Consider the following 14,938-nt stretch of genomic DNA (forward strand, 5'->3'; position numbering starts at 1 on the left):
CACACACACACACACACACACACACACACACACACACACACACACACACGGACGAAAACTCTCGAATCAAGACAAGCAGGATCTTAATCTTTGTAAGGAGCCAGGTGAAAGGCAGACGGTAGTGTGACTCAGATGGGCAACAAGACAGAATGAAGTTGTGAACAAACACAAACACGGTCACAGATAAAATGATTGTATTGTACCTGAAAGGCTGCATCCACGGGACGGATGTGATTGGTCAGTTGCTTCTTTGCTCCCCTTTGAGTACGGCCCTTCATCTGAGGAGGCAGCAGAGAGGTGACAGCTTTATGTAAACGCTGCAGCAGATGAGGTACAAAAACATAAACATGACTGCCCATCCATGGCACCTCAGTGGTTTGAACTTCAACCTGGGCGAGGCAGAGCAACGCTGAACCGACAGCCACGTCATTCATCAGGGAAAAACTAAAAGGCATGCATACATTGGAGGAATGCTTATTGCTCCCTGACTTTCATGCGCAGGTCTTAAGATGATTCTATGATGAGAAAGGACAGAATGCTGGCTGTTTTGCTTGAATCTTTAAAAAAATAGTTTTTGTGCAATCGCATGCAATATATCAAGATCTTTTACCATCTGTTCACGCTAACAGTCAGTGTTGGAAATGAGCCTCATCTACCACCACACTGAATTTTAACTCAACATTTGCTAAACTGGCTGTGTTATGGCCGTGTTTGTTTTTTCTAAGGTTGATTAGCTTTGGCAGCCATCTTAAACTGGGATGGTTCTGTAAGTTATTCAGTGGTAGATGTACAGGGGTTAGACAATGAAACTGAAACACCTGTCATTTTAGTGTGGGAGGTTTCATGGCTAAATTGGACCAGCCTGGTGGCCAGTCTTCATTAATTACACATTGCACCAGTAAGAGCAGAGTGTGAAGGTTCATTTAGCAGGGTAAGAGCACAGTTTGGCTCAAAATATTGCAATGCACACAACATTATGGGTGACATACCAGAGTTCAAAAGAGGACAAATTGTTGGTGCACGTCTTGCTGGTGCATCTGTGACCAAGACAGCAAGTCTTTGTGATGTTTCAAGAGCCACAGTATCCAGGGTAATGTCAGCATACCACCAAGAAGGACCAACCACATCCAACAGGATTAACTGTGGACGCAAGAGGAAGCTGTCTGAAAGGGATGTTATGGTCTAAAACCAGGTGTTTCAGTTTCATTGTCTAACTCCTGTACATCATATGATTACTTCTTGAAAGCTTCATTAAAATCCATGCAGCGATTCAGGTGATATTTTGCTAACAGGCAGACAGAGTTGAACCTGAATACTTAAAAAGAAAATTCTGAGCGACCTTGTTTAATTTAATCTGTAATCAAAATAAGTGTTGGGGATCAGTCACCGTATTCATTGCATTGAATTGAACTGAATTGAATTTCAAATGCAGCTGTGGTGTGATGCAGGTTAGTTGATGAGTTTTAAACAGAATCTTTTTTTTTTTTTACAGGGAAGGTCTTTCATTTAATGTAAAGTTAACATGGACTCATTTAATCATGGGAACAGTGTGCAGTTAATGGACTGTGTATGGATGTGTGTGTGTGTGTGGGGGGGGGGGGGTCTGCATTTTCATGTCATTTACAGCAGCTAAGAGAGCAGGAAAATGTTTTAGCTGCTCTGCACCAAAGTCTTTCTTCTTTTTTTTCTTATTTCGTCACCCTGTGAGTAAATRACAGTGTCCACAGATTAGCAGAGCCATCTGAAACCTGACTGCAGCCATGCAGCCATGCAGCCATATCTGCCATCACAGTGATGAGGAAACTGACTTGGCACTTCTTTAATCCTGTCCACTGTGGATTATCCTTTCAGGTGTCTGGTGCAGTGATTAAACAGCACATGAAACTTAGAAGAAAAGCTGCTACATGTTGTCTTTATACAACAGAAAAAGTTACAGCTTTTCTTTTCAAACACAGAATGGCTCAAAACTCCTTTTGTTTAGTTGTTGCAGGTCTCCACGTTGTTGTGGAAAAAGAAAATCATTGAGGTAACTATTAGAGGTCTAAAAAATGTTTTTTTTTTCCACGGTAGGATTTTTTTGTATCATGCACAACTGGAAGGCTAAAGGGGGAAATATTGTATTTTTGTGTTTGCTTCTCTCTCTGTTAGCACAATAATGCAAAATGGCTGTAATTTTGTTAATTTTTACAATTTGATGTGGTAGTAGCTGAAACACATCTCTAATGCATAATTTAATTGCCAAATAATTGTGCTAAATCTTTATTTTAAAACTTTGACATTAACTCTTGGAGTCAGCTTTGTCTATTTGCAAAATATTCCATGATGATGATGATGATGATGATGTACTTTGTGGATTCTTGATCCATAATACATGAAAATCCAGACCAAAAGAAAAAAGAAAAGAAAAAGACACTTTACTATGCAACCCTATCCTTTCAGGACAMAATCGTGTTTCCAAAGCTGAGATGTGTAATGCATGGCTCTATATACAGCATTAGTCAGTATTAAGATGACTCCATTATCAGACATTATCAGACAGAAAATGTGTACAGTACATAATAGTTCTTAAAATAGCCTTCAATGTACTAACCCCAGCATACACAAACAGTTAACTGGTACTAGTCCATCAGGGCTTCTTTGATAAAAGTTTTAGTGCATCATTAGAAGCCACTTGTAGTCTCCGAAGGTTGGCTTTTTTATATAATTCCACCCTAAGTGAGCCGTGTACAGTGAGCCATGTACAGTGTGGTACATATGATCAAAGCAAGTTGTGTTTTCTTTCACCAGAACAAAATCCAAATTTTTGAGATAGTGCATTCACTTGTGTATATAACATATGGCACTGATGGTAAATGTCCTCATCATCCATCAGGATATAAGATATTTAACTTCATTTGATACACTATATCGCCAAGCAACTTACTTTTAAGAAAGGACATATTTGTCCTCTTTAGTTTGACAGAACATGATTACAGTTTTTGTGGAATTATATTTGATATCATGTTGATTACCCTAAATTGAACACACTAAGGAGTTGTTGGAGACTGGCTGAACTTGGGTTAAACACAACTTTATCATCTGCATACATTAGGAGATTAACTACTGTGTCTCCAGCCATACCTACACAGGTTCAGCTCATAAAATACAGAATTAATTTCAATGAAACTATCAAATTTAATATGTTTGCTAATTAAATTTAGCAAACAGAAAGAAATATTTGTAACTCGTCAATTTGACAGGTATAAGTTTGTTCAAGTGAATTTTACATCACAATGGGTGCATTGCCTCACATTTTGATGATCCTTATGCTCTAACATGTTTGGTGTATCAGCAAATGATTAAAGGTGAAAACATCATTAATACATTTGTCAAGTCAAGCTTGGCAGTAAGAGCATAGGAACCATTTTGCAATAACCTGATGACACAGGGACTAGGAAGTTGATGCACAACACTTGAATCTGTGGAAAATACCAACCAAATGGGAGAATCTGCAAAACTGCGAGACATTTCAAGATACCAGATATTCTACTGGTAAAGAAGCAAACTTTTGCAACAATACTACTCTGGACTTTGTTGCTTCTTAAATGGTGCTACAGTTAATGCAACGTGATTGCATTAACTGTAGCACCATTTCAGAAGCAACAAAGTAACATTTGCTAAAGGTAAAATTAATCCCTTCAATAAAATAACTGTCTGTTTTTGTCATTTTTAAGGTGGATTGCATCAACTCTGTTACAGTACAGAAGAGAAGCTTCACCGAAGTAAAACTTAAATCTGTGAATCTGTGTTTGATTACTCTGGCTGGCTTTCTATAGGACCAGGATGTGTGACAAAAATCTAAATTTCAGAACTGAAATTGAATTATGGAACTGAAAGTGAAAGTAGTCAAACTGAATTTTTAATAAACAAAAATACTGTTTCAAAGCAAATGAATTCAGATATAAAACTTTAAATTCAGTTTCAATTTAGTAAAATTCTTTTTCAAACCAATGCATTCAATTTCAAATTATGCACATTCAGATTCAATTTGAGCAATTCAAATTCAATTCCTGCTGGGACAACGAAAACTCAAAACTGAGAAGTTGGACTGGCATCAGTTCTGGGTTGACAGCATTCCAGTTTCCAATTTGTTACATTACAAAAAAAATCTGTTTCTTGCTCTGACGGAATTGTACAACACTTACTATACTATAGCACTCTATGCTGCATTTTGAGCATACAAACATATCGCCTAATTATCCCTATAAAGTACTACAAGTATGACTGACTTAATGTTAAGTAAACAACACTGTTAACAACTGTAAAAGTAAAGTTTCACTCTGTTGATGAGAGGAGCAGCCATGTTGAAATGATGACAACGAACGTGGTCGGGAATTGTGTTGCACGGCAGTAAGGGGCGTTCCACTTTAAATTTCCGACTCGGAAGTCCAAAATTCCGACCTCAGAGTACAACTGGAACACGGCATAAATACTTCGGATGGTGTGGCCCAAACATTTCTGATCAGTGACTTTTGTCATGAATTGCTTGGTTTACAACAATTGTTTGAGAGTTTGATTGCTTTTGCTAAATGTTTAATGCAAACTTTTTTTGATAATACTGGCTCATTAAAAATAGTATGTGTGTTTTTGTGTATTTATGGCATCAAAAGGTATTAAGAGACAGATTTTGAAGATAGCCATGAGTTTAGAAGCTAATCAGGATTGGTTGGCCATTGAGTGGAATCCTGTGGGAATAACTGTGTGTGGATGTCTATACCTTTCAAGTAGAGAAGCACAGTAAATAACTTGACGATATTAGATCTGAGAGTTTATCAGTGCGCAATATAAAATGCTTATTTACGTTTCCATAAAACAGGTTATTTGTGTTGATTTACAAAGACTTGACACAACGACTCAGAAGCCAGTGGGACATCCAGCTCCCTCCTTTATCCCTGTCTGCACTGACTCCCCACATCTGTCCAACTGAAGTGAAGCCTTTGGACAGCTGAGAGGTATGGATCCTTCGTCATACCTTCTCTGACCTGAAATCTTTGGGCAGCACCAAGATCCAGAGAGCGAAGAAGAAAAATCCAACCTTGGCTGCATGAGTCAGCCTCCAACTCACATGATGAACGTACACACTCATGATGATATATTTTACATTCTCTGCACAGAGCGTCCAGCAGCTTTGAAGCATGAACACACACACACACACACACACACACACACACACACACACACACACACACACACACACACACACACACACACACACACAAAATGAATGACACATCACAAACACGATAGACGAGGCAAAAGCTTTGTAACCACGCTCGCTCCCGGGGGCCCTGACAGTCCAGCAGCTGTCATCTCTGTCAAAAGGCAACATTAGCTCTGGGTTACACAGGCCCAATGGAGCGCACGTGACCGAACACTACTGTACCATCAAGCTATCTGGCAGCCATCCTCCTCCAGCTTAAAATAACCATCACTCACCCCGAAGAGCCGAGGTCAGGATGATCATAAACAACCCCAACAATGGAAGGACTAATGCTTGAAAATAAATGAGTTTCTCTGCAATAAGGGAGGGGAGCGACAGGCTCTGTGTCATATTCAAATGATGGTTGGGTGGGGGGTGGGGGTGGGGGGGGTGTAAATCCTCCCATCTCGTGTAAATAAACAGAGGTAATTAACTTCTCTTTTTAAATCAGGGCTCTGTAATGACATTCCTTTCACATCCAATCAGAATTTAGGTTAAATGTGGGGGCAGAGATGACAGCAAAACCAGAAGGCTATTTTCAGATGGAAAACTTTATTTAGCAAATGAGCGCTTCCAGATCCAGTTACTATATCTGCCCCAATTACACATTGCAGGGCTGGTGGTCGAGTCCACTCATGTTTAAATCTTTTTCGGTCTATCAGATCCATTAGGCGTGCAGACATTCGTTCAGGGCAAAGACAGAGTTGTGCTGAGTCTGAGAGGAGCATTTGTTTCAAAATTAGGCATCTCTCTTTTTTTAAGGATCACATTCGGGGGAGGGGGAATGCTCTTACCAATGCTGTTCTTGGTGTCTCTCCTCAGACCACACAGCATGGCTGGACTTCAGTCAGCTCTCTGGAAGCTGGGTTGGTGTGCAGGGAAAGTTGAGGTTCCACCTGAGGAGGAAGGACCCAAGAGAAGCAGGTCTCAGGCTCTGACATAGGAGTTAGAAAATCACCTCTTGTTTCTTCACTCCAACATTCCCGGGCATCTTTCTCCCGYCCTGTTCGTGAAGCATGCTGGAGCTGTGGATCGCAAATTTAGGAGCTCTTGTACAAAATCCAAAGCATGAAGAAGGATGCTCTGCATCTCAAAGTGGCCCTCGTTTCTGAGCGATCCTCACAAATCGTTTGTGTGTTTAGGAGAATTTTTTTCCCCTCACTCACGTGAGCTCACACATCTCCCCTTCTCTCTCTCTCTCTCTCTCTCTCTCTCTGTTTGCTCATGCTCTCTTCGTCTCAGCCAGAGGGGCTCACTCACTCACTCACTCACTCACTCACTCACACAGACACAGAAAAGTCACTCCCTCACTCCCATCTGCACACAAACTCGCACTTCATCCCCACCACATCCCCGAACGCACCCACCCCACTCACACATCCACACAGCTCACACACTGAGATTAGACACGACAAAACAGCACACGCCCCACACACTGAACTGTCGGCACAATTAACACCACCTGCACACTCGCTGTCAGACTCTGTGTCACGTTTTTCACACATACAGACTGCAGCCATGTTCCACAGCTTGGTTCCACATGCTTTTGTCTTTCTCACTCTCTCACACACACACACACACACGACATGATGGAAAAATGCATATTCAAAATGCCTTTGAAGAACAGCTGCCTGTGTGTCTTTCTGCTGCTCACCACAGGTGACAGATTCAGACAGGCAACTGAAAGTCTGAAACCTTGGGGGGGTGGGGGTATGCACATCGCACGCCACCTTTCATGCCAGAGCATTAAACTAAAATTAGCTTATTTTGACAAGGGTCAAACCTTGTAAAAGACACTTTGCACGATCTTGGAGTATGTGATGGGGATTACCCGCAGCTACTACCACACTAAACTTTAGCTYAGTGTTTGTAGAACGGACTGAGCTGGAGTCATTTTTGTGCTGGCTGAGGTCTGTTAGCTGTGGCAGCCATCATGAATTGATTCCGAATGTCCATCCTGTGATTACTTTCTGATTGCTTCAATAAAATATATTCAGTAGTTCATGGAGCGCATGGAGGCACGATGGATCAGTGGTTAGCACTGATGCCAAACAGAAAACAGGGTAAGACAGACCCGGGGTATTTGTATATTGCTCGTGCTTGTGTTTTTTTTTTCTTTGCACAAACTAAAACACGCATGTTAGCTTGACTTCAGGCCCAAAAGAGATCTGTGATCTGTATTTGTCTGGTTAAATAAGGCTGATGAAATAAATTGGAGTTTTGCTAAGGATACAGATGAACACACAAGAAAAAAATTATAATATTGCCTTTTGTCTTCTGATGATAAAGAAGGCAAAAACACTAAAATCTGAACACACTTCTTTGTAGGGGAGAAAGCAAGTGTATTAGGAGATGTTCTGTARTCCTCAAACCTCTGGCATCCTTTAACCTAAACACAGAGGCGCTCACTGCTGCAACTGCGACCATTTGTCAACATGGGCGTCAGCGCCTGCACTTCATGACCCCCACAGACGGCCCCTCTCTGAAACCTCATCTGCTTCACTGCAGATGATGTCCTCATTAAGACTTTAAATGCAGATAAATACGTATATAAAAAAAACACAAGAACAAATCTAGATAACAGAGAACTGAAGTGATCGCAACTTCCGTGTTTTTACTCGCTGTTGCATGCAGCGTAATTAGTCAGACGTTCCATTGGACACAATACACCCTGGCTTAGATAATTTCCTCGGAGACGTTTGTCCCTAATACTTCGTTTGCAGATTGTGTGAGAGTAGCGTTTTGGAGCGAGACTAATTAATTTCCAGCAGAAATCTAGAGATCTGGGAGATGAGGCAGCGTGGACTATTTATAAAAACCTTCAGGGAACAGGCTGGCAAATAATGAGAAACAAAACAAATAATACACATCAAGTAAAAAGCACTTTACTTTTTGATAGGTCTTCTAAAATTAGTCAATATTTCTGTATATTCAACTCAAACTATTGAGAAACCATAGACTTGAATAAGAACACTTTTTGTTCTATATAACCTCCTTGGGAGAAACTGATCACACTGCCATCTTCTGGTGATCAGTTCCAGCTGCAGGAGAAAGTGTGAGGAAAAACATTTACATCACTCAAGAGTAAGGAAAAAAATAAAGCATGCATGCATTTGTTCAGTTTTTGGGTTTGATAAAGCGAATGGCCTTGTGTTGCATATATATATATATCATATATATATATATATATATATGTATATATATTCCTGTAGGTTTTACCTTTGGTTCTCCCTCTGATGATGCCCAGTTGACATCTGAGAGAAAAAGAGAACATCTTCCTCTTCCCTCCAGCAGACCAGCTGCCTTTCCTCTCAGGATCTGTCTGTGGAAAGGTGAACGAAAGCTGTTTGGAGGCGAGACGTCCTTTCCCAAATGCTACCTTCAGCAACATGTTCATTTKCTGTCCTGTGGAAAAGAAATAAAAAATCGATTTTGTCCTTGTCCTGGCGCTTTCACCYTCCTATCTGTCCTGCTGTTCTCCTCCCTTCTCTCTGCAGACCGTCCWGTTCCATCAGGTGAGTCTACCAGGCCCCCTATTAACAAGTGCAGGTCCTCAAACTGTCATGTTCAGATCCAGCACTGCTTTTGTTTTCCACCCATTATTGGTCACTTGTTTCTAATCCAAGCAGCCACAAGCTGACTGTCTGATGAATGTYGTGTTTTTGCTTCTCTGGTGATGGCAATGTAGCAGGAACAGATGGCAGAGGACTCAGGACTGCAGGGCACAGCCTGTCTGCCAGAATGCAACGGAAACCTTTTCTGCAGGGAGTCTGTGCTGCACATTGTAAACCAATATACGTTCTGAGAGCCAATTCAAGACTGTGTAATGACTACATGTTTAGYTGTTATTGAACAATGCCTACTGGGGATTTAACTGTGGTGCAAACCAGACAATAAAAGCTGATCATTTTATCTCAAAATGACCGAGCTGTCTGAAGAGGCAATTCAACAGCAAGTCTGGTTAGTATGTTTTATGAGGGTTAATGTTAYAACTTCAAAAGCTTGTTACAAAATGCAACAATTAGTACGAGTTTCTGTAAAAACAGGTAAAACTTTAGTTATATTTCTAAAGTTGTGCTGAAACCCAGCTGCATCCCTAATAATTCAGATATTTTAAGTCTTTTGTGACTTTAAATCTTGTGATTTTTTAAAAAATGCAACAATTAGTACGAGTTTCTGTAAAAACAGGTAAAACTTGGGTTATGTTTTTTAAGTTGTGCTGAAACCCAGCTACATACCTAACAATTCAGATATTTTAAGTCTTTTGTGACTTCAATCTTATGAATTTTTTTTATCTTTTGTGACTTCAATCTTACGAATTTTTTTTAAAGTTCACAAATGTGTCAACATTAGAGGATAAGCTTTAAAAATAAACATTTCAAATCAAGTATCAGTTTCATTCAACAAACTAAAGTTTCAGGTCTTATTTTGTTTTATAAAATAAAAAAGCTAACTTGTGAAACAAACTGAAGCAATGAAGCAAACTGGGAATTTAAAAGAAATAAATAAATAAAACAATCAGTAGTCAGTTTCTATTTTTAAAGAGTTTATTGTAAATAAGGAGTTTATTCRTTCTCTTCACTCCTGAGCCTGGCGTTGGGGTTGGTGACCTTGATTGCCAGTTGAGCTGCTCTCTCCACAATCAGCTTCCTGTTCTTGGAGGAGACGTTGTGGGCGATTTCAGCACAGTGAGTCCTGCAGACAGAATGATGTTCAGTATGAGGACAAGTCATAGCTGAAATGTCAATTAAAATAAAAATCTGGTTAAAAATCAATTCTGAACCCCAACTTCTCTTCAATTAAGTCTTAAGAAACATGGATTACTTTAAATTCTTCACCAAGACATGGTGAAGAAATGGCATTTTCTTCTGTTATTCGGTCCCTACATGCTACTCGTTTCTGCAGCTTCACTTCGTTCAAAAGGTTCTCATCGAAAAGTATGGAATCAGACATAAAAAGTTTATCCCGAATTATAACAAGTGTAGTTATTTTAAGAGTTTACTCAGTTTTCCAGATATATTGAATGCTTCTGAATTGCAGGTTCACACTCAATATAAACATCAGCTGGAGTTTGTGTGGAAGCTTGAGTAACATGACTTACTTGGTTGAGTCTGTGTAGGCGAACAAACGTTGCCAGTAAGTTTAACATTGGACTTATTTTTTGTCACGGTGTAAGTTTTTGTAGGTAAACAAAGGCACATTGTTGTTGGCTTCGGGTCACAAATTTTGCTTAAAAACGTTTGATTTAGGTACACATTAACCAGTGAAATGAGAACCACATGAAGTACTTCTATAACAGCTGACATCCACACTTTCAGAGGACTTTCACTTTGTTTTTTCTGATCAGTTCTTCAAAATAGTTTTTTTTGATATTATATTCATATTTGGATGTCTTCACACTGCAGTGTGAGTGGAAGGCAACATTAAGACAGAGAGAAAACAGTTATTTGTAACACGTAAATGCTCCTATGGTCTTTACTTGTGTGACCTTCCAGACGTTGTACTGAAGGAATCAAAAATGTGGCCAATGTTTGGCCTTCACTTAGCATTTTAGTAAAATTTTATGAACCATGTGTGCTGTGAAAATTACCAAGCACCCTAGAAACTGGAAATGTAACACTTTTCAGCATTAGTTTAAAAACAGTTAAGTGGAGACAAACATTTAGATGCAATCATAAAAACTGGTTACATCAATATTTTAGTTTTATTTGGGGAAGAAAGTTTAAAGTGTTTAGTTTAACTGAACTGAAGAGGATGTTGTGACTGTCGCTCATATCTGATGTACGCATTATCTGCTCACTTCACATCACAGTTGTAAAAAAAGTGAAGCAACAAACGGACCAAAACCTTGACCGTCACAATCCAGCAGCATATTAATTCTGTGACGCATGTGGTGCTTTAATTTCACACTTTTGAACTGAAGATTTTAAGTTGTGTATGTAACAATTCTTTTCTGGTTTCACTGACCTTTCAGAACAATTATTACAGTTTTATTAAAAAAAAATACTGTCACTTGGTTTCAATGGAACCGCATTAAATTTTAACATTTAATGATGAAAAAGATTGAGCACACCATTCAAAATGAATATGTGAGCAAAAATTTTACTTTTTCAGTTTAAATTTAGTGCGTGTGTGTGTCTTTAAGTGCACAGATATGTTTTATGAAGAAATAATTGTTACTAKTTCTTCATAATTGTTGCAATACTTTACCTATTTATTCAGCACAAAACAAAATAATTAACTTGTACTTTAAAAGCTAATTTTAAAAACTTTTAATATTTATTGTTTTGAAACAATTACTGACAAGTTTTCTTTGTCAAGCAAAGGTGCTGCAACATTTTAAATAAATTAAATATACCCAACCAGTTGCTCAAATTACAAAACATTTTATGCAACTATTTAAAGGTTCAACTATAAAGCTGATTTGTAATAACTAAAAAAAAAAAAAACATTTAATTTACAATGCAAATAAAAATCTCTCAATAAGTGTGTACATTTTGTTCTACTTCTTGTTAAACCTTACTAAAAATTCTGTCAACATCCTCAGCTGTATGTCTACACCTTACACACGAGCATTTCCAACTTACTTGTTACTCATCATCAGGACCTCCAGCTCCTTCACATTGTGCACCAGGAACTTTTTGAAACCAGATGGCAGCATGAACTTGGTCTTCTTGTTGCTACCATAACCGATGCTGGGCATCAGCATCTGACCCTTGAACCTCCTGCGGACCCTGTTGTCAATACCTCTGGGTTTCCGCCAGTTTTGCTGTCAGCAGAAGCAAAACACAATTAATTTGTTTCGTTAGCAACAGCTACGATACAAAGTCCTAAACTATTCACAATAACCCACTTACCCTAATCTTAACATATCTATCAGATTGATGGCGGATGAACTTCTTGGTTCGTTTTTTTACGATCTTGGGCTTCGTTAAGGGTCTGAGGGTCGGCATTTTGACTGAGGGGAAAAAAAAACAAAATGAATTGCTACATGTTACAATACACAGACAAATATGTGACTTTTCAGGGTACAAGCTCAAATCTTGTCAATAGCAATAGCATGTAGAATAGGTGCACAGACAACGCACCTAACATACAACTAAGACTAATAAACTCCTATAACAGAAAGATCTTCAGAGTGAACGTGTTGACGACATTAGCAGGCTAGCACCTGTGTCTATGTAGCATGATGCCATGCTACAATCGCGTCTATTCAGCTTAAACAGTTTGAATTAAACAGAAGATACATATTATTTAAAAAAAGAAAGAAATTCATTGCTATGGTATTTTCTACACAATCACTTTCTGTTAGTCAAGTCACACAGCAGGCCTTCAATAAAACGTTACAACACTGCTAGCCGGGTTAGCCGCTACAAGTGCACTCCGCTCTTCCACTATATATTTATGGCAACATGTATAATATTATTGCCAACATATAAAATAAACCCTCATGCACGATAAACTATGTCGGGACAGTCGGATAATGATGAAATTCACGCAGATTAGGTTAGATTATCTCAACTCACCCGCCGATGTAAATCCAAAAGGGACTTCAGCAACGGCGGAAAGGAAGAAAAGGACTTCCGCGAAAGCAGCAATGCATTATGGGTATTGTATTTTAACCAAGCTACAACTAACTCCACCACAGCGCAAGTTGAATTCTCTCTTAGAACGTAATTTTCGACCTAAAACTGTTTATTATATTAACATAGGAGTCAGTTTCCATTTTTATACTGTTTAACGTCACGTATTTCTAATCTATGTGGTTTAACCCCAATTTCTGAACACGTTTTGTGTATGAGTGTAATGATTTGTTATATTTTACACACTTTTTAATTCTCGTCATTATACATTTTTATTGTTTTTTTTTCTCATACATTTGCTCTAAAAATATGGTGACATATGACTTTGAAATGCAAGAAAATATATATGATGCGGTTTTGTTTAGGTTACTGACTATAACCTGTTAGTCTGTCTTGCATGCATGAACTTTATGTATCAAACTGTTTTAATATAATTGTTTGCAAACTGATTTAAAAATGGTAAACATACTGTTATTGTTTTGTGAATTTTCATAAATTCTAATCCACTAGAATAATATTTACCATCCGACAACTCCAGCTCTAACATGCATATTAAATAGTCCATACAAAAAAGGCTTTATGTCAGTCATTTTTACTTACATTGATTTAAAAATGAGTAAAAGGTCTAGCTGAGAATCACTGTAACTCTTGACCATGTGGAACTACAGACAATAAGAGATTACACAAAATATGTTACTTTCGTTTCAGGTCTCGCGGGAAGAAGCTGTGACTTCTCTTTATGGTAAAATGCATTTAAATGAACAATTAGGCCTTGTCCCAATACCCACACTCCCACCCTCATTCTGCCCTTGTGCACTTCAAGTGCGCGTTCATGTTGAAGGGTTTGTGTGTGTCCCACATTTTCCACATCCGCCCTTTGCTCCGCCCATTTTGGGTACTATTTCCACCCCTCCGCGAAGTCTGAATTTTTACAAATTCAGTGAAGTGTATTCATTGCTGCATGTGAAGTCTGTAATTAAAATGCAGACCGCAGAAGAAGAAAATCACAATTCATGGAAGGATGGATCATGGAAAAACAAATCTGGGCCTTTATTCATTTGATCAATGATAAAGGCGATTTATTAAAATATGAGGAATTTAGTATTAAATATAAAATAGTTTGCACCCCTGAGGATTACAGAAATTGGTTGAAAATATTCCAATTGCAATGATTAATATAGTCAGAAATAATTTAGATTCAACTCTAATCCTGTGATTGCATAAAATAATTATCAATGACTTAACTTTTGTAGACAAAAAATGTAATCACCTAATTTTGAGAAAAAAATATTAACAAAATGTATCCTGGATCCTCTAAAAGCAGAGGTTCTCAAACTGGGGTCCCAGGACCCCCAGGGGTCCACGAGCCGAGTCTTGGGGGTCCTCAAAAAATTTCAATAAAATGTTAATTTGGTTTTTATTTTGAAAAATGCATATGAGAAATAATGAACTAATAAAACAAACAAACTAAACCAAACAAATAATTATACTCCCGTGGCATTTAGGGGTTAAAATAACAGTAACTTATTATGCATTTCTAAATGAATGATGTCATCACACCTGGGGTTGATGAGGGGGTTCCTGGATATTTTTGACCTTTGTAAGGGGTCCCCAGTCCCAAAAGGTTTGAGGAGCCCTGCTCTAAGAGAACAATTTATTTAAAACATTTCAACAAACAAGAGATTTGATCAGTTAGAACAATTTTTTTGAAATTTCCAATGTTTCAGAAGTTCACTTTAAAATTTACATGAAAAATACTCCTCAGTAACTCATCAGTGGAATCAGCTGAACATTTGTTTTTTGAATGTGAGATTTCACATAGATTTTGGAAATAAGTACACAACTGGTTAATCTCCAAGTCTCTCCTAATAAGTCCCTTTTACTGGAAAGATTAGATATGGAATATCAATTTAAAAATGAATATTTGACAAATAATATCACATTGTTTGCTAAATTTTATAAACACAAATGTTGTTTCACAAAATCTCTTCCAATTGATAAAACATTAAAAATGAATTTAATCTGATTTAAACCCATTTTAATTTCATTATCATTGTTTTATTTTTATTTATTTCCCTTTAGTTTAAATATTTATTATTTAAACTAAGTAATTAAT

At 38.0% G+C, this 14,938-nt stretch overlaps 2 protein-coding genes across 7 annotated transcripts in view; both read right to left on the minus strand.

The window, feature by feature from the left end:
- The window catches only part of LOC106523229 (glutamate receptor-interacting protein 2), a 47,860-nt gene extending 38,816 nt beyond the window's left edge, over positions 1-9,044 (minus strand). For 2 of the 6 annotated variants that reach the window (XM_014016611.1, XM_014016603.1), the window contains exons 1-2: positions 8,459-9,041; positions 204-278 (exon numbers count right to left, since the gene is read on the minus strand). In XM_014016611.1, the coding sequence (XP_013872065.1) occupies positions 204-278; positions 8,459-8,636 (253 nt within the window). In that variant the 5' untranslated portion in view covers positions 8,637-9,041. Of the gene's footprint in view, positions 1-203; positions 279-6,033; positions 6,484-8,458 lie in introns of those variants that run through there. The other 4 variants (XM_014016626.1, XM_014016619.1, XM_014016634.1 and 1 more) reach the window with 4 other exon arrangements.
- A 724-nt stretch (positions 9,045-9,768) lies between these two features.
- On the minus strand, positions 9,769-12,871 carry rpl32 (ribosomal protein L32). Its single transcript, XM_014016662.1, has 4 exons — positions 12,766-12,871; positions 12,097-12,197; positions 11,827-12,008; positions 9,769-9,934 (listed from the first exon to the last, which is right to left on the minus strand). Exons 2-4 carry the CDS (start codon positions 12,190-12,192, stop codon positions 9,805-9,807), a joined length of 408 nt encoding a protein of 135 aa, XP_013872116.1. The 5' UTR covers positions 12,193-12,197; positions 12,766-12,871; the 3' UTR covers positions 9,769-9,804.
- Between the last annotated feature and the right edge of the window lie 2,067 nt (positions 12,872-14,938).

The sequence above is a fragment of the Austrofundulus limnaeus genome, unplaced genomic scaffold, assembly GCF_001266775.1.
Source record: "Austrofundulus limnaeus strain Quisiro unplaced genomic scaffold, Austrofundulus_limnaeus-1.0 Scaffold3, whole genome shotgun sequence".
Taxonomy (NCBI): domain Eukaryota; kingdom Metazoa; phylum Chordata; class Actinopteri; order Cyprinodontiformes; family Rivulidae; genus Austrofundulus; species Austrofundulus limnaeus.